Raw genomic sequence first — 19,327 nt, 5'->3', positions numbered from 1 at the left:
CGACGGCGCCCCGAGCTGGCCCCCGGCTCCCGGCCCGGGCTCCCCCGGCTCGGGCCCGCGCCTGGGTTGCGCCGCGCTCCGCAACGTGTCCGGCGCGCAGTACGTGGGCTCAGGCTACACCAAGGCCGTGTACCGGGTCCGCCTGCCCGGCGGCGCCGCGGTGGCGCTCAAGGCGGTGGACTTCAGCGGCCACGATCTGGGCAGCTGCGTGCGCGAGTTCGGGGCGCGGAGGGGCTGCTACCGGCTGGCGGCCCACAAGCTGCTCAAGGAGATGGTGCTGCTGGAGCGGCTGCGGCACCCCAACGTGCTGCAGGTACGACGGTAGGGGTGAGGGGGTGTGGGTGCTGGCTGGACGTGCCCAGGCCCGGTCACTCTAACTGGGAGAGAACCCTCGGTCATATAGATAAAGAAACGGAGTCCTGGTGACTGTGCCCAGGTTAACCTAGGGGCAGAACCCCGACCGTGGCCCCTTCCCACTACACTACCCTGCCCCTCACTCCTGAGTGAGCTGTCTCTTTACGGAGGGACTCCTGGATCTCTCAGCTTCCACCCCATACCCTTTGAAGACAGAGGCCAGGACGGAGGGTCCCAAAACTCGAGGTAGGGGTGCGAATCTGTTAGGACTTAGGACCCTGCTTCTGGCTGGAGCTCCGGTGTTGAGCACTAGGGAAATGACCCCAAGACAAGACACAGGGGTCATCCCTGAGTCAGGATTCCAACTGCAGTGGTAGGGCCCCCTTTTTTGATGGAATCTGAACCCCACTTCTCTCGACTGCCAGTAGCTTGTCTGGCTTTGAAGATGGGATGGGACAGCAAGGGGGTTGGGAAGGGACCCTGTATCAGGCTTGATTTCCAGAGAATATCCCCACCCCCTACCCCACCCAGAATCCACTGGAAGGACTGGAGGGAATTGGGTAGTAGGCCAGAAAATGCACAGCCCTTCCCAGAAGCGACCCTGCCGTTCTCCAGGCCTTAAAGACAGCCCTTGGATCATTGAGGAAGCCTTAGGCTCTAGCTCAGTGCTCAGGGGACAGGCTACGGGCCTGAGGGTCTCAGTGTCACGTTATCAGAGCCGATGTGGTCAATGGCTGGAATACTGAAAAGGCCAGATGCCCAGGTTCCTACTAAATGGCATTGTGTCTCTCCTGTTCACTGGGGGGCAGAGGGGAGAGATGAGACCCCACCTTGTCCCCTCCAGGCTAGACTAAGAGAGTGGGCCTCTCACAGCCCCAGCACTGCCCTAACACACCCACTTCCTCCTCTCCCCCAGCTCTCTGTCCTTGAGTCGGCCCTAGGATTAGACAAACTCTTCCCTTTGCACATGTCTGAGCAGACAGAGAGGGGAATCCCTGACTGGTCTTGGCCCGCTGAACAGAGGGTGTGTGCAGACTCCCCAGCAGAGGAACCTTGCCCATACCTTCCACCACCTAACCCATTCAAATTAACCTTTCTGCACCCAGCAGAACGGACCAGAAATCTAGGAGTCCCTCCCTCCTTTTGTAAGGATTGAGATAGACCCCGGGCTTGGGTGGGCATTGCAGAACAAGAGAGAGAGGCCAGAGAGCAATTTATATTCCTGCTGGCTCCAGGTCTCCCCAGGCTCCCCCAACCCTGGTCAGACACTTGTGACCAGGTCCTAAGCCCTGAGCTGGTGGCTGGAGGTCAGGCAGAGCCAACAGTTGTGGGTGGCTATGCCTGGCTGCACAGCTGACACTGTGCCTGGAGCGTCGGGAGTGAGCGACTGGTTACGTGGCCCTTCTAACTGGGAGGATCTTGTTCTCTTCGCTTCCCAAGGGCTTTTGGGAACTTTTTGGCAACCCTGGGGTGTCTGCCAGATTCTGAGGCAGTGGAGAAGCAGGACATTTAATGTTAGTTAATTGACTCAAGAGCCCCCCGCCCCACCTTAGGATAGGTTTGAGGTTTTGATGTGCTCTCCTGTCTCTTAAGGAATTTCTCCCTCCTTCCCTCACCCCACCCAAGCTGCCTGACCAGCATCTAGTTAACTGCCCCCACGCATCTCACAGAATGGTCCTCCGCTTTAATGTCAGGCCCCTGTCCGATTCTGAAAGCGCCCCAAAAATACATTTATATTACACAGGTAATACATATATATTACAGCTGAATAGTTTTCACCCATTCTCTCACTAGACCAAGACTGGGTCTGTCTGAGGTCTGCTTGTGTGACTCTTACAGGGTCAGAGACTGGGGGCAGTTGCCTTAGGGCACAAGTGTTATAAGGTGGGGAGGGTCCCAGTCCTTTCCATCTGGGGAAAGGTAAAAAGCTACCATTAGCAAGAAGAAAGGGCCCCTGAGTGTGAGTTTAGGAACTGTTTGGGGGTGATTTCCCCCATGTATCCCCTGATGGCCAGACAGGGTCCCTCTGGCCTCTTCTGCAGGGCCAGCTCTGCTGCCACGGAAGCCCGCTGTGGGGCCCTCTTACTCAGAGGCTGCAGTGAGGGTGTGCGGGGAACTAGAAATAATGTTCTAATACCTCTTACTCATTTAAAATTTCAAAACCATTTGACTGCTGAACCGGGGAAGAGCCAAAGAATGTTTCTTAGAGTTCTGGCTCCCCCAGGCCCCCCGAGGCCTCCGTCCCCATCTCTGGCAGCCCCAAAGTTGGCTCTGTGGGTTCTAATAGGAAAGGCCCAGGTAGCATGTCCCACCGTGCACCTCCCAGCACTTTCTCTGATCTCTGGGGACTGCCTCGGCGAGATTTCTCTATCCTCCTTCCTTCACCCCCCCCCCACACACACACCTCACATGATAGATGCCTCTATAGCCCAGGGTCAAAGGGCAAAAGGGTCTTCCCCCCCGCCCACCTCCACATTTCCAGGATCTCAGGCCTTAGCTGGGGCCCCAGGCCTACTTGGGCCCAGATTCTGGCCCTGCTAGAGTATATTTCTTCTCCCAAACGAACAAAAGATGCGACTGAAATGCTCAGCCTCACGCTTCCTGGGGGGGTTAATGGTGTCTTTTTATTTTTTCCTGAGGGGTGTTGATTAATACCTCGTTAACAGCGCATTTAACGACCTCCGGGTGTTTAATAACCTTCAGAAGTTTCCCACAAAGGCTCAGACTCTGGGCAAGAAAATGAGAACCAGGCCCCAGGGCTGCTCCCCTTACCTTCCCCCCACCCCACTGGGGCCTGGGGCCTCCCTGGGCTGATGCGAGGTGGGGGGAGCAGAGAAAGAGGGAAGAAGAGGGTGCCTGGTACTGTCCCCTGATCCCCCAGTTCGCAGCCCTAGCGATCTAATGGCGGCCCTGAGCCGTGCCTTCTCTCATGCCAGCAGGACTGGGGCAGCTGGCTCCAGGAAGGGGGTGCTGAAAGGGCACTCCTGGGACGGAAAAGGGCATGTGAGGGCCTGGAGTAGATCTGGGAGGGGTGTGAATGATGGTAAGAAGGGTGACAGTATGCAGGGACATCTAGCCTGTGGGCTTGGCTCCCCTCTGTGCCGCAACCCCCCCACCCCTGCCCCCACATTGTGCAGCTTTCCCCTCTCCCTGCTGTGGCCTGGACAACTCGGCCTTTGCGTTCCTACCCGCAAGGTGCTGACTGGTTTGAGCAGCATCTGATCCCCGGCTGAAGGGCAGTGTGGTGGGAGAGGCTGGAGGAAGCAGGGCTCTCTCTCTGGATGCTGGTTTAGGTGTTAATGACAAAGTCAGGATGTGCTTCCCAGAAGTCCCCGACTAGGCTGGGCTGTACCGAGTCCACCCTCAGGTCCTATGGAGCGGGCAGGCCCTTGCGAGCATGCCCCCAAAACCCAGAAACCATCCCTCACTACTACTCCCACTGGTGGGTGTGACCACCCCCACCACCCCCAGGTGCAAAGAGCACCCAAGGCTGTGCCCTTTAGATGCTTTGTTCTTACAAGTGCTTGTTACCAGTCCTGAGGGAGCTTGTTTTTCCGCCCACAAGACCAGAGCTGAGAAAAAATGAAGTTGCCAGAAAGTAGAAATGATAAGGAATAGAAGACTGGGGCGTGTGGGTGGCTTAGTCAGTTAAGCATCTGCCTTCAGCTCAGGTCATGATCCCAGGGTCCTGGGATCAAGTCCCACATAGCGCTCCCTGCTCAGGGGAGAGCCTACTTCTCCCTCTGCCTGCCGCTCCCACTGCTTGTGCGCACGCTCTCACTCTCTGACAAATAAACAAAATCTTAAAAAAAAAAAAAAAGAAGAAGAAGGAATAGAGGACTGGAGCAGAGGAGGAGGTGTAATACCCATTTCCTGGCTTGTTGATTAACAAATGGTATTCTTAGAAAGAACCAGACTGTGGAATCCAAGTGACATAAATTTGAATGCTAGCTCCTGCATTTATTAGCTGTGTGACATTGTGCAAGTAACTTAACTTCTCTGAGTTAGTTTCCTCACCTGTAAATTGGAGATTAACAATAGTACCTACTATGTCTGTATAAGGTTTTTATAAGAGTCCAGTTATGCGTGTAGAAAATTTAGCACTGTCCTTGGCACATGGCACGTGGTGTCCAGACCTGCCCGTTTACCTGAGTGGCAGGAGGTAAGAGGCTGATGTCCTCAGCAGAAGCCCTGGCTGCAGGGACAGAGGGCAGGCTTCCCTGGGCAGTGCTGCTGTTCTCTTCTGGCCTGAGCTGAAGCAACAGCCTGGGGATGGGGGTGGGAGGCGGGTAATGCAGAGGGCGGGGGGCCTCTGACAGCCCAGCCTTTCCCTGTCCCCACCCCGACCCTGTGACCTAATGACCTGCCCTGGGCCTCCCCCAGCTCTATGGCTACTGCTACCAGGACAGTGAGGACATCCCGGACACCCTGACCACCATCACAGAGCTGGGTGCCCCTGTGGAGATGATCCAGCTGCTGCAGACTTCCTGGGAGGACCGATTCCGGGTGAGCAGGGAGGAGGGCCCAGGGAGCAGGGAGGAGGGCTGGGCTCCTTGCTGGGATCATTTTCCCTTAGAAGGCCAACCCTCCAGAGCAGCTTGGACTCCTCCTCAGTCAGAAAAAGGAGGGAAAGATGGAGCAAAGCTGACTCGACTGTCAGCCAAAGGGTTAAAAAAGGAAGCAAGACAGAGAATCCTGATGTTTTAAAAGTGCTCCTGCTTCCCTTATACACACACACACACACACACACACACTCACACACACTCACATTCAAAGCCTGGCTGCAAGAGGGCCAGTGTCTGAGGACTAGAAGAGACCTTCAGGTCATCTTGGCCTTCCCTCTATCTCCGTGCACTGGACTAAAACCACACTCGAGGTGCAGCTTCAAGGAGGAGACCTGTGTCCCCAGACTTCCTTCCATGTTGCCTATTTCCCACTGACTCCTATTACTTTCAGGGTCAGGCCAGCCCAGGGTTCATAGAAAATCACTGGCTTGCTCTGTCAGGCCGCTGGCCCTCAGCCCTTAATAAGCACTAGGGTCTTTAAGAGAAAAGCCAGCCCCCTCCCCCGCCCCAAAGGAGTGAGCCCTGGAGCCCCCCAGGCCCCCTCCCAGGAGAGAAGCCTATGAGCAGCCTTGTGTCCACCCCTCAGATCTGCCTGAGCCTGGGCCGGCTCCTTCACCACCTGGCCCATTCCCCACTGGGCTCGGTCACTCTGCTGGACTTCCGCCCCCGACAGTTTGTGCTGGTGGATGGGGAGCTGAAGGTGACAGATCTGGACGACGCTCGTGTGGAGGAGACGCCGTGTGCCAGCAGCGCAGACTGCATCCTGGAGTTTCCAGCCAGGAACTTCACCTTGCCCTGCTCGTCCCAGGGCTGGTGTGAGGGCATGAATGAGAAGCGCAACCTCTACAATGCCTACAGGTGACCTCCATCCCCCACTCAGGAAGGCCAGGGAGGGGGAGTGGGCCCGGGAGGGCATGGCGAGGGGGGAGCCAACATGGGGTCCAGGAGGCCAGCCAGGGTGGGGAGACTCTGCCTTGACCAATGGAATAGCATGGGTGGGGAAAGTCTTCCACCCACTCAAGAAGGGAACATTCAGCTCCTGACGATGAGGCTAAAAATAGTCAGCTCCAAGGAGAATCTGGGGTGGAGGGTGGCAGCTGGAGGCTTCTTAAAATAGTGTCAGATTCAGAGCCTAGGGCTTGTGGGACTGGCACTACCCCTTTCTACCCTGGCCCTTCACCTCTGGAAGCTCCTCACTGGGCTCCAGCTATGGGGCTGTTCTGACAGTGATCAGCCCAGGGGATACGGTGCCACTGGGTGGTGGGGAAGTCCTGGGGGTGGATGGGGAAACAGACCTCAGACTGCCGTGTGGTGTAAAGTTAAGGTGCGGCCTTAGCATGTGCCCTGATCCCTACCCTGAGTCGGAATGGACTCCTTGGTACACTCTGGGGTTATGCCTAGGTGGTAGGCCTGAGGGCTCAGGCTCCCTGGCCAGATTAGGGTTCTGTCCCAAGTTGGGGCAGAGGAAGGAGGTGTCCCCAAGGCCGGACCACTGAGCCCCTGGTTTCTCTCTGCCCCAGGTTCTTCTTCACATACCTCCTGCCCCACAGCGCCCCACCCCCACTACGGCCTCTGCTGGACAGCATCGTCAACGCCACGGGTGAGCTCTCCAGGCCCTGTCTGCTCCCCAGCACCCTCCCCCAGCAGGCATGGGGACGAGAATGACCCCGGACAGCATCATTTCCCAAAGTGCCATTCTGTGGCAAACCCCCTTCCCAGTCCACTGGTCATCTGGGCCCAGGTTCCAGAGGGAGAGAGGGAAAGGCAGCTGGCTGCCGACCTCAACCTCGGGCAGGAGTAGGAGCCTGGGCTTGGTCTCACAGCCACACTGCGCTCCGCAGGAGAGCTCAGCTGGGGAGTGGATGAGACCCTGGCGCAGCTGGAGAGAGTGCTGCACCTGTTCCGGAGCGGGCAGTATCTGCAGAACAGCACGGCAGACAGCAGAGCTGGTGAGCGGCTCCCACAGGGCTCCAGGGGCTGGGGCGGGGGGCAGGTGGGATCCTGGCCTCCGTGGCTCATCTTCCTAAGACACACTGGAAGAGACCACTGACGTTTAGCCTTTCCTTGGAGGTCTTCTCTCTGGCTGAGCCAGAAGGACTATAATTCTGTCTTGACCTCAGGGCTGGAGTGGGTTGGGGGGCACTGACACCCCTTCTCTGGATGGCTCCAGACCCCACTCTATATTGACTGTAAGACTTTGAGCAGCTTCCCTCCACCCCGAGCCTCCCTTTTCTCTCCTGTGAATTGGGTTTAATATTTCCTGCCTCACAAAATGCTTATGGGGATTTAATGCCAGGCGAAGTGTGTGCGGGCAGTTAACTTGGTTCCTGTTACACAGCCGGAACACAGTATCTGTGTTGGCTTCTCTTTCCTTCCTCTGCCCTTCTGGGGCTAGGAGGGAGGCTAGAGGTGGCCGCGGCTCCACACCCAGACCAGTCAAGAAGCCCAAGAGCAGGGGGAGAATTCCAGCCACTGCCGTCTCCCTCTGCGGAGGCCCTGGGGTTTATCATGGTTGGCAGGGGGGCCAGGAGTGGGCAGCCTCTGTATTCAAGGAGCTCTGGCCAGTCTTAGGGGTGGGGGAGCCCTCATTAGCCCTGTAAATAAAGTTTAACGAGGTGAACAATGGCTGGCTCTGTCCCTGAGGACGCCGTTTATGGGGCCGTAAATCACAGCCAGTCCTGGACTTTGGTCTAGTCCCTGGTAGAAGAAGGAGGCAGGAGGGCGGGGTGGCCAGAGGCCCAGGGCTTCTGCGTTATCAGGCCAGAGCTGGGGCTCCCCGGGCAGCAGGGAGGACTCAGGTGAACAGCAGCGGAGCAGCTTCCTGACTGACAACCAGCAGCTCCTCTGGGGGCCCTTTCTGTGTAATGGGGAGAATTTTCCTCCAGCCTCCTCCCCCAAACACCCAAGCTATGGATTCCCCAAATGGTCATTTTTGTGTTTCACATTCATTTGTGTCCCTCTTAACCTCAGAAATCCCCAGCTGCTCCCTCCCTGAGGAGCTTGCCTCTTCTCTCTCCCCAAGGCCAGAAGGAAGCGGGACCCAGGGGTGCTCTAAACTCTCGCTGCTCAAAGTGTGGTCCTCAGGCCAGCAGCACCAGGAGCTGGTTAGAAATGCGCACCCCCACCCCCACGCCCCACCCTGGACCCCCTAAGTTGGGATCTGCATCTTAGCAAGAGTCCCTGGAGATTCACAGGCACACTGAAGTTTGAGAAGCCCAGCTTCCAGTATCGAAAACATCCTGCCTCAGGCTCTGCGTGTGCGTTTAGCCTACGATGCGCCCGCCATCAGGTGCTCCCCGAACCCACTGTTCACCCTTAGATTTGGGAGCTGTGGGTCTCCCCAAAACCGAATCTGAGCTTTGCCTTTTCCTGGGTGGTCAGCCCAGTTCCACAGTGGTAGCTCCCTCCATTTCCATTGAAGGGCGGCTGGGCTAGCTTTCAGCTTTCAGTTAGGAAAGGAGTCTTAGCCCTTTCCAGGAAGCGGCCCTGGCCCCCAGGCCTGGAAACACAGAATTGTCATTCGAGCTCCATCCCCAAACCCACAGAGTACCAGCGCCTCCCAGACAGCACCATCCCCCAGGAAGACTATCGCTGCTGGCCCTCGTATCACCACGGGAGCTGCCTCCTCTCGGTGTTCAACCTGGCCGAGGCCGTGGACGTCTGCGAGAGCCATGCCCAGTGCCAGGCCTTTGTGGTCACCAACCAGACCACCTGGACAGGTGAGCCTGTGGGAAGGGAAAGGATGTCCTGAGGGAGGTGACTGGCTTTCCCTGGAAGAGATTGACAGGTAGTGGTCCCCTGTCAGAAGCTAGCTTTGGTGAGAAGATGAGAAGGCCGAGATGATGAGAGACAAGTCTACGCGTCCTCTAGGCAGTCCCATCAGGGAAAGCGGCCCCGCCTCCAGGGAGAGAAACCGTCCTGTTACCTCTCACCTCTGCCTCCAGGTCGGCAGCTGGTATTTTTCAAGACAGGATGGAACCACGTGGTCCCTGATCCCAACAAGACGACGTATGTGAGGGCCTCGGGCTGACCTCTCTGAGGGCTCAGCTGACAGCGGACCAGCCCTGCCCGTTGGGCTCGCCTGTGGAGGGAGGGCGTGACTTGCACTAGCAACACTGCATGTCACCTGCAAAGCCCTGCAGACGAGGCTGACATCCCAGACAGTGAGGTGACCAGGACAACGTGCAATAATGCCAAATGTTAAAATGTGAGTTTACCGGTCTAGGTATGGGACTGCTGGCCCAGGGGCCAGGAATCACGGAGGGTGGGAAGGGCTGACGGCCTCCCCAGCCCTCTGGGCGGCCAGTGAGGCTCAGGCTCCTATCCCCACTGGGGGCTCTGCCCCTCGCTGGGACAATTCTGTGGGCAGCCCCATCACTGTGTTCATAGTGTGAGAATGTAGCCCCAGCCCCTGCCGCTGCTACTGCTGCGTGTCATGGTTGGTGGGGGCTGCGTGGGGACAATCGGTCACAGAGTGTTCTCTCAGCTGAGCTCTGGACAGAAGACTTGATGGGAATGCTCTGGGATATGGGGAATTCTGTACCTGGGGAGGCCGCCTCCGGCCACCCAACTGGGGGCCCCCACAGGCCAGTGCAGGGGCAGGGACAGAGGAGCACACAAGGTATGAGCCAAGACATGGGGTCAAGGAGCAGGTTGCAGTTTGAGCCAGGACCTGGGGTGGGGGTGGGGCCGGGGCCTTTCTGCCTCATTTGCTTTCAGTGAAAGCCGAAAAGCAGCCAAAACCAGCCTTTCCCCCCTCCTGGAGTTTGTATATCCAGAAGCTTTTGTACTTCTTGTTCATTAAAATGTTTATTTTTGTAAAAAAAAAAAAAAGTCAATCAATTAATAAATGACGTTTCACCACAAGGACTCTTCCCAAGCCACAAGTGTCTTGGGCTGACTTGTCCTCAGTTAACGTCTTTGGTGTTTGGTTGGGGAAGTGAGGGCAGGAGGTCATGGGGATGACTTTTGGAGGAGTGAAATCTCCGTGGCAAACACTGAAGTTGGCAAAATGTGTTTTCAGGCCCTACTCCCACAGCACCCACCTCCCTCCATGACCCTCCACATCCGTGTCTGGAGAAAGATAGGAGGGACTTCTTCCCCTAGGGACGTTCACCCTTTAACACACACCAGCTTCTTATATACAGAGCTTCTACCCAAACAACTGGTGTCCCAATGGTGGGATGTCAGCCACATTGGGGGGGAGGGGAGTTCTGTAGTCAGGTCAGCTGTGTCCCATATGGGGTGGGGCTGGTCATCACCACCACTGCCCACCACAAGCTAATGGGCAATTTGTTTTCCTGAGCCTTTCTCTGAGCATGAAATATATGGAAAGTGGAGAAAAAGGAAGGTCCATAGAAAGACCAGCCCCCTCTACCTGGGCCTCTGGAGGGAGGGTCCAGCAAGGGAAGACCCAAGAATGTGGAAGCCCAGAGGGACAATGAGGACCTAAGGGTTCAAGATCAATCACACTGAGGCCAGAGGGAGCCCAACATATCTAATACACATCTTCTGACTTGAAATCCTGCATCTTCTCTCCTGTACACTCATTCTGCTTCTAGAATATTTTCAAAGCACACAAACATTTGAGGCTTTAAAAAGAATACCAAACTTTAACCAGAACCCGATTTCTCCTCAACAGATGTGGTTGTTGTAAGTTCTCATGTCCAAGATGTCCCTGTGGTTCTAAGGGATTGAGGAGGCAATCTTAGTTCTGGAATCCTAATCATGGATGCTGCTCAGACCCTCAAGGTTGCATCTCACTACCACCATGCCTGGCCCACACGTGCCACCTCTTGCCTTTAGCTACCTGGACTTGGTGATTATGGGGAGGGTGAGAACCACCACAGCAGCCCACATCATGACTCAACAAAGTCAGATTCCAGCCGTGCTCACCCCCCTCAGGCTCCAGCCTTCCACGGAGTACCTCTGCTTTCTTCACCTCTACACACCTTTCCTCACGTGCTACAACACATGTAGCCCGCCCCATGCTGTCCAGTGTTAGATTTCCACTGCCCTCTGTTACCCTCCAGCTGCCAACCAGCACGTGGGATTTGAGGACAGGAAGACCCACCTCACTACCCTGAGACCAAGGAGGTGTCATGGGACTGGGGCAGGGAAGCCTGCAGGGTCTGTTCAGTCCAGAGGGAAACAAAGACCCTGATTCCAGTCAGCAGACAGGCCCATAGGGCCCAGGAAGTGTGTGGCTCAGCGAGGAAAGAGAAGGCTGAAGATGAACCCAGAACTGCCTTCTAGGATCTTGAAGTTTCTAGAAGTGGCCCGAGGAGAGGGGCAGACTCTGGCCTCAGCAAGGTACAATTATCATTCCAATTTTATGGACCTGAAAACTGAAGCCTAGATGACAGCTGCTAAGGGATTTAGTAAGCATTCAAATCCCACCCTAACTTCCAAGCCTGTCCCAGAGGGGAGAATTGCAGCAAGAGCAATCTAAGTGAGACTTAGGGAGTGCTTGCTTACTTGGCATGGGTGACAAACTGAAACGGAGGTCCAGGGGCGCCTGGGTGGCTCAGTCGGTTAAGCATCTGCCTGCAGCTCAGGTCATGATCCTAGTGTCCTGGGATCGAGCCCTGCATCAGGCTCCCTGAGCCTGCTTCTCCCTCTCCCTCTGCTTGCTGCTCCCCCTGCTTGTGCTCTCTCTCTCTCTGTCAAATAAATAAATAAAATATTAATTAATTAATTAAAAGCAAGCTCCAGAACACATTAAACTTTTTTAGAAAGACTCAGGCACAGGCAGCTGAGGGGATGGTCTATTGCTGCTTCTTCAGCGAGCGAGCCTTGCCTCAGCACCTAGATGTCTGGGGGCAAAAGTGGCCAGTCTCAGTCCTGCAGAGTAGCGAGAAGGGCATTCACAGCTGGGAATGGAGAGGTGACAGAGTGCCCTGAAAGGAAGGGGACAGTGAGTAAAAAGCCAGAGGCAAAATCATCCCTCCCCCAAATGGCCGTTTACTATGTAGCCACCTGTCTCCCTGGAAAACATTCAGTTCCTGGGTACATCTCGTCCCCTTCCTGTGGAAGCCAGAACCACACCCCCTTTCCCTAAAGTCTATGTTCTTTCTGCTCCGCTGCGCAGCCAGTGATACCCGGGGCCTCATGCATGAGAGAAAGACGTTCACCCAACTGAAGCTTCAGGTGACAGTCCCAGAGGAGGGAAGCCAGAGGTGGGTCCTTTCCAGGGCTGGGGAAGTAGGAAGCAGCATGGGAGGGGTCACATTGCCACTGGTCCCCCCAAGAGGCTTTGGTGGAATTTTGGCTAGTCCTGCGTTTTGCTCTCTGTGTCATCTGGGCTGTGACAACTCCCCAAGCCTCCATCTCCTCATCTGCAAATTTCAGATAAATAATATCTGCTTCACAGGAGTGTTACAAGGATCAAATGAAATTATGTAAGTAAAAGTCTTAGCCAGTGTCAGCATACAGTTTAGGAAATACTGGTTCATCTGTAATTGCTATGAGTGAGCTGAGCCTCAATGGTCACCTGTGACCTGGTCTGGAAGACCAGGCCCCACCTCCAGCACGCCCGACAGGGAGCACTGTCGTCGCCTGGAGGAGGTGGAGCTGGGCTGTCTGGGTCAGTGCCCTGGGAGTTGAGTGTGTGGCAGACAGGAGGAAGAGGATTAACATGAAAGCAGAAAATGGGATTAGGAGGCCTCAGGATAATGTGCCCACCCGCCCGCCATCCATGACAACGGCTTCTTGCTTTCACTCTCTGGCTTCTGGAGCCCAAAGCATGTAAAGCTTGGTTGCCCCCTGCTCCCAGGGGCAGAGCCGGCAAAAGACTTGGTAGACCCGGAACATGAGACTACTCAGTCAGCTAGGAAGAGGGCCAGGCTGCCTTTATGTGCACTTTCTCATTTAATCCCCATGGCAGCTCTGAAACGGGGGATGGTCTAGAAGGTGAAGAGCCAGGATGTTAGCCTCTGAGAGCCTGTGTTCCTTCCCCTGTCCCCACTGTCTCACGTGGGAGCACAGAGTTCCCCCGGAACCCAGATCAGGGATGTCTCAGACCTGCACTTCCCTTGGGAAGGATTCCCAGACCCACACCTGCCTTTGATAGAAAGCCCAAAAGGCAATTTAAAGAGTCCAGGTCTGCCTCTCTGGCTCACCCCATAAGGGTGAGGATGTCCCCAAGAGCTCGACCGTTTTTAAGGACACACACCTTTGATGTCTATCCTGCAGGACTTTTATTTCCCCTGGTAACTTCCTTGTGAATCCAGGCAGACGCTACCCCATCAGGTGGAGAAAGTGCTACGTAAGTCCCAACTATGGGAAGGATTTCTTAAAATTTCTTAAAATTACCTCTCAACTTCTAGAGGATCCCTAATGCCCATGCCCAGGGAGTTCATTCTCTCACCCCATTCCATAAATCAGAACAAGGCCCATCTCAGCCTCCTTTTTGAGGACTGTAATCCCTTGTCCTCCTACCCCATCCTATATGGCCCTTCACCCTCCATCACTCACCTACCCTCTGCTGGCCTCCTACTGGCTCCAGGGTGTTCTCCTGAGGTATAGTGATAAGACCTCCCCCGTCTATCATTCAGGGTCCCAACAGGAATAGGAGAGCACACTGAACATAAGATAGATTTATAAATGTGTAGGTACAGGGGAACCCCAAGGGATAGTGCTGTAACTTGGGGCCAGCAGCAGAACTATTACCAACCCCTCTCAAGGGAAGGAAGTATACTCTGTTACCAGAATCCAGAGAACCTGGAAGGAGTCAAGTGACCAAAGGACACAGCCAGGCAGGGGACCTCACCAGGAGGCAGCCAGATGAATAGGTACCTTCGTGCTACTCTCCTCTCTGCCCCTCCGTCCCATCCCCATCTCCTGTGGAGCTCTCCACTGGTCAAACCCACCTGAAGCCAGAGGGACCTCGATGTGAGGTCTGTAATTGTCAGGGAGTCCTGTACAACAGGAATTCTCATGAGGGCTGTGACCACCCCCGAGGAGACAAATCCTGGCTCTTGGGACGTGAAAAAAATCTTAGATATCCCAGTGGCTGGTGGCCCTCCAAAGGTCCACAGCATATAAAAAGATACACAGTATATGCATGCAATTAAAATTTCATGGGGGTGGTGCAATTGGCATAAAAGTATCCACAAGAGTACTTGCCACGGGAGGGGGCAATAATGAAAAATAGGTTAAGCAGCACTGGATTATAGAGACCCAAAGCTCTTTCTTGCGCTGTCACTGAGAGCTTCAATCTGTCACCGTCAAAAGTACAATTTATACTACTCTTCTCTAAACTGGTGTATGTAACAATATACATCTATATGTATTCTCTGTGCAATGTATAATAAAAACAAAGTGCAGTTTGATTATTTTTCTCCTAATGCTTTCCTCCACCTACCCTTGCCCACGCTGTCCATCAGAGCGCTCACGAGTCTCCAGCGTCTCCCTGCAGCTTCCGGCTTTCGGTCAAGATTTCTCCACAAGGAAGAGCTCCGCGTCATTGGTGAACCAGGCAGTTTCAACGTACAGCTCCCTCCTCTCTCGAGAGCTCAAGCCACAATATATTTAAGTGCTAATCATTGCAATGAATACTGAATTATCAGACATGCCCCTGCCTTTCAGGCCCTCACAATGTCACTAGAGATGTCACAAAAACGTCACTAGGGCTGTCACAACCTCTACGAGGTAATAGATGAACTGTGACGATAGGGCAAGGAAGCTGATTTGCACAGGTGGGTTGGGAAGGCAGAGCACCTGACGGTCCCATCTCAAATCGCTAAGGGCCAGTTAACCTGGTTAACCGGGACCCTCAGGAGCATCAGTTCCCGAACCAGAAGTCCTACCATTAACACTTTTCCATCCAGAGAAAGGCTTATTTATCCTTACTCCATATTTCTTATCTCTAAGCCAGTTCACTATGGCCACCAGACATTCCCCCCATTCCCATGGTGACTCAACAGGCTTTGGTGTGGAGTCTGTCAGAAGCTTCTTAAAAGTGTAAATAGAGTGTGTCTACTGTTTCGCCCTTATCCGTACACTTATTTGGCCCTTCAAAGAGCTCTAGTAGATTAGGGAGGCACGATTTCCCCTCACCAAAGACAGGCTGCCTTTCCACAGGAGGTGGGGTTTGCTCAAGTGCCCCATAATCCTGCTGTGAGAGGTGCTGCGGACTGGCTTGGCGTGGAAACAAAACTTGTGGGCCATTTCCCAGAAGCCCCTCTGGCACCCTTAGGTTCTTGAGCACAGAGGTCAGTCATCAGAAAAGGCTCTCCTTTCGTCCTGTTCTTCCATGAGGTTGATCTTCTTACTTATCTGGGGAAAGACGTGTAGGCAAAATGAAAATAGAGTGTGCTTGCTTTCCATGACTCGGAGATTTGAGGCACTCTTAGGCATCTGAACTCATACAGAAGATAGTGGTAAGGTTATCTGTATCGCATTTCGTTTTATGACATATCACCTTGTTTACACCCCTCTTTAGGATGTTTATAGGATATAGAATACCTTTAAATGCTCTGGTCCTGTTTAGCAATCTTTTTTTCTCCCAACAATAAAAAATTTTAAAGGCAGCAATTGTTCTAAGAAATGACTATTGTACTTAAGGCACAAAGATGCTTTAATGGGGAAAGACAGTTTGTCTTGTATCTTGGCCTCCTGTATCTTTTTGAACCAGGCTTTGATGCTCTGTGGAGCTTTCTGACTCCATCGTCGAGCTATGCAGCATTTTGCAGTTATTAAGAGCAAATGAGTTTCTTCTTTAAACACAGACCTCTGCTTAGCACATTTAGTACTATTTGACTTGGGTCTCAAGATAGCGCTGTTCCCGGAATGGACTTCACATGCTGAAAATTTTTTTTTAATTACCCACAATCCTATCATAGATGCTGAAATGAGTTTTTTTTTCCTACAGCCTCTCCAGCGATTTGCTGAGATGAAGAGACTTATACAGGGTACTTGTGGGTTAGGAATTTCCAGGTTAACTCTTTAATATGCAAGTTGCTATATGTATAACCCATTCATGCTACTTCTGAAACTATATTCTGAACAAATACTTCAAAATACAAAAAGATCCAAATGCATGCGGATGTTCCTTGAAACAATATTTAGAATAAGGAACAATGCGGATTAGAAAGCACTGGGATAAAATATGTAAATTACCGTTTTCAATGAAAAAAGCAGGAGGCACAACCCCCCCACCCCCGCACCCCCGTATGCAACTATGTACAAATGCGTGTGAAAAAAGACTGGAAGGAATGCACCCGACAAAAAATTTTGCAAGGATGACAAAGCAATCAGCAATTTTTTTATTTCCAATTTTTTCTTGCATGCTGTGATGTTTGCTTAATAAAAAAATGATTTTAATTAGATAATTGTTTCAAGGGACTAAAGGAATAGCTCAATCTTTTCACCTAAAGTAGGACCAAAGATCTCTCTCCCATTTTGTTATATAACCTTCATTTAAATTGGACTTTTGGAAAGTCAGGCCCACTAACTCCCTGATCCATAAAACGTGCTTGATGGCTTAATACTAGAGTTGAAATCACAAATGACTGTGGAAGCCAGCAGAGAGGGAAGGGAGTTGTGCTGCCTAATGCCATCTGGGGAGCTTAGGCATGAGAGCATAGGTATTTCAAGGGAATAAGAGGGGCTTTTTTTTCTTTTTTTGTTTTTTTTGGTTTGGGGTGTGTGTGTGTGTGTGTGTGTGTGTGTGTGTGTGAGTGATTCTCCTGATTTCCGTGTTTTGGCCTCTAATTCAAATTTAACAATGAAGACATTTATGGGCCAACTAGTACATGTCTACAAGCTGGACTCAGCCAGCTGGCAGCCAGTTTGTGACCTCCAGCATGAAAGCCATTTCTGAAGTTACAGCCAACTGCCTGATCTCCGAGCACTCAGGCACCCCAACCCTCGCCGTGTTCTCCCGACCGCTCTTCTTCATTTGTTTTAATTTCCAATTTTTTCTTGCCCAGTGAGCCCTACACCACTTCTGGCTGTTTGATGAGGGTGATGAAGGATAGCTGTCCTCAGACCTAGGAAGCCTTGTGAATCTGTCCCTCGTTGGAAGCCTTTCTCTTGCCAGACGGTGAAAGCTGGTGACATTTGTAATATTAATTTGTTTTCCCATCTGTCACTTACACTTCGTGTGCTGGGAGGAGTGGATTTGACGCCATTCAAATATGGCCTGTTTCATCCCTGAACCCCGTCAGAGCTGTCAGATGCTGCCAGCCGGGCCCGGGCTATTTCCAGCTTGTCGATCAGACTTCAGAAGTATATCCGTGCGTCTTCCAACAACAGCTTCAGAGGGTTGACCCCAAGACGTAGCCCCCTCTTCCGCTCTATCTCCACTCCCTCTCTCTCCCCCCACCCCCATCTCCGGGATCTCCTCTGGCACCACGACTGACTCCTACCTGCTTCCACATCAGCATCAGCTCTTGGTCTCCCATGAAGGGGCCCAAGCAAGCTCCACTTCTGGAAAACAGCCCTTTTCCTGCAGTGACCGCACTGGTTTGCCACATTATTTGCCCACTGACACTTCAGGACTGACCATTTTTCCCAGCGCCTACAATACCATGGACCATCTGGCCCCACAAGGTCAATGGATGTCCTGAAGAGCTGCCCCAGGAGCCACGGCAAACTGCACCAGCCGGACCTTCTAGGAGCTTGTGCGTTGATCAACTAACCACCCATCAAGAAACAAATGAATTGAGGCTCCGCAAGTAGCCAGCTTTGGCTTTTACATAGTGAACCACCCCTTCCTTCCCTATCCTGGACCTATTATGGTTACAAACGCCTCCTATTAGGTCTTGGTTTATTTTGATCATGGCAGATGCTGCCAGATGTTTACTTTCAACGTGAGGAGACTTACACTGTTCTCGTGGTTGAGGGGAAAGAAGGGGGAGCTCAGGGCTGTGGGCAAAGCTGGCAAGCCCCTCCACCGCCCAGCCACCGGGGGCTCCTTCCCTCTTCCCTCCAGATGTGGACCAACCCCCACCCCCGTTTTTGCCAAGTCAGCAGATCCAGACTATTCCAAGCATGGAGGACCCCGCAGGTTCCAGAGCCCAGGCAGCCGCACACATGGCCCACCATGTGGGGCGCACCTGTGTAACTCAGATCGTGCCTGGGCTCCACCAGCCCTCGAGGCACCCTTAGAGTGGGATTCCCGAAACAGCTCCCTCTTTGTCAAAACCAAAAGGCAGAATTTCCTTTTGAATGATTTGGACTATCTGAAAATCACACTTTGGGCAGTTGAGACGATGGTAGGATCCCAAGACTAACCGCAACACCCCACAAAGCCTGATCCATTTTGCAGCTGCAACACTGTTGCTGGATCCCATCAAAGCTTGTGGGGTCTGGTAGGACAGAGGGGATCTTGTGTTTCTAAGGGGAGCCGAAGCTGGTGGCAGAAGCCAGTGCAAATGCAGGTTCTTCCCGCAGGGGGCCAAAGTCTTCCAAAGACATGGCAGGCAATTACTTACAATCCATACCCTTTGCAGGAAAGTTCCTGATCCCGTGTCACCTTCTGCCACCTTCATCTGGACAAGGAGGGATGGTCTACTCATCTGTCCATCCTGTCCTAAGGACAGACCTGTCCAGTCCATCCTCCTCCCTTCTGCTTTCTTGGGCCTTAATAACCTAAAGGCTAAAAATGTCTTCTCTTATTTTTTTCTTCCTGGTGCCTAGAAAGCAGGACCGAAAAGAAGTGCCTAATCCCAGCTTCATAAATTATGCCCCGGGAGACCTTAACATGGATTCATTCATATCATGCCACATTGGTTTCTTCATCTGTGACAAGGGGATATTATAATACTTATTTCACAGAGTAGTTGAGAGGGATACATAAAGTTGGTAAATCACTGAGCCTGTCACTTCATAAGTCCTCAGTAAACATGAGCTATCATCATCAGTATTGTCTTGTACTGCTGGGTGCCACAGCTGACCCTCTCCAAGAGGTCCTGAGGGAGGATGCCCATCTCCCTGGGGGTCAAGGCGTCCGGGCCCATGCAGGCTACTGCAGAGTGTATGCAGCCAGATGTGGCTCAGTACACGCAGCAGCTGTAGCAGGCTGGGAGGGCCAGGACCGGACGGGACCACCCATCGGGCTGGGGAAGGTGCTGGCAGGACAGCCTCAGCTGCAGCTGCTGGGCAGCCGTCCAGAGTGACAGGCAGAATGCAGTGTGCAAGGGTGTGGAAACAGACAGCAGGTGGCAGCTCGGCAACAGTCGGCAGTGGGGGAGGGGAGCAGCCCATCTTCCAGCATTTGGTCACAGGGTGTCCCTACCAGCAGATGGGCCACGGCAATGGGCAAGTCCGGAGGGGTATTCTGCAATCTAAGCAGGCATGCAGCATCATGAAGGTCCCTCAGCAGATCCCAGCACCCAGCAGAGGCTGGATCTAGTGGGAGGAGACCAGAGAGAATAAAGCAGGGCCTCAGACACATTATCAAG

General features: G+C 53.3%; 1 protein-coding gene across 1 annotated transcript; it reads left to right on the top strand.

The window, feature by feature from the left end:
* Window position 1: 1 nt before the first annotated feature.
* PKDCC (protein kinase domain containing, cytoplasmic) lies at window positions 2-9,788 on the top strand (the record flags this gene model as incomplete). Its single annotated transcript, XM_002927854.4, has 7 exons — window positions 2-313; window positions 4,738-4,860; window positions 5,506-5,777; window positions 6,440-6,519; window positions 6,761-6,868; window positions 8,465-8,638; window positions 8,864-9,788. Coding segments are annotated over 7 exons (1,155 nt in total), but the record flags the coding sequence as incomplete, so codon positions are not given.
* Between the last annotated feature and the right edge of the window lie 9,539 nt (window positions 9,789-19,327).

Source organism: Ailuropoda melanoleuca, chromosome 4 (assembly GCF_002007445.2).
Source record: "Ailuropoda melanoleuca isolate Jingjing chromosome 4, ASM200744v2, whole genome shotgun sequence".
Lineage (NCBI taxonomy): Eukaryota > Metazoa > Chordata > Mammalia > Carnivora > Ursidae > Ailuropoda > Ailuropoda melanoleuca.
This window is presented reverse-complemented; position numbering and strand designations above follow the sequence as displayed.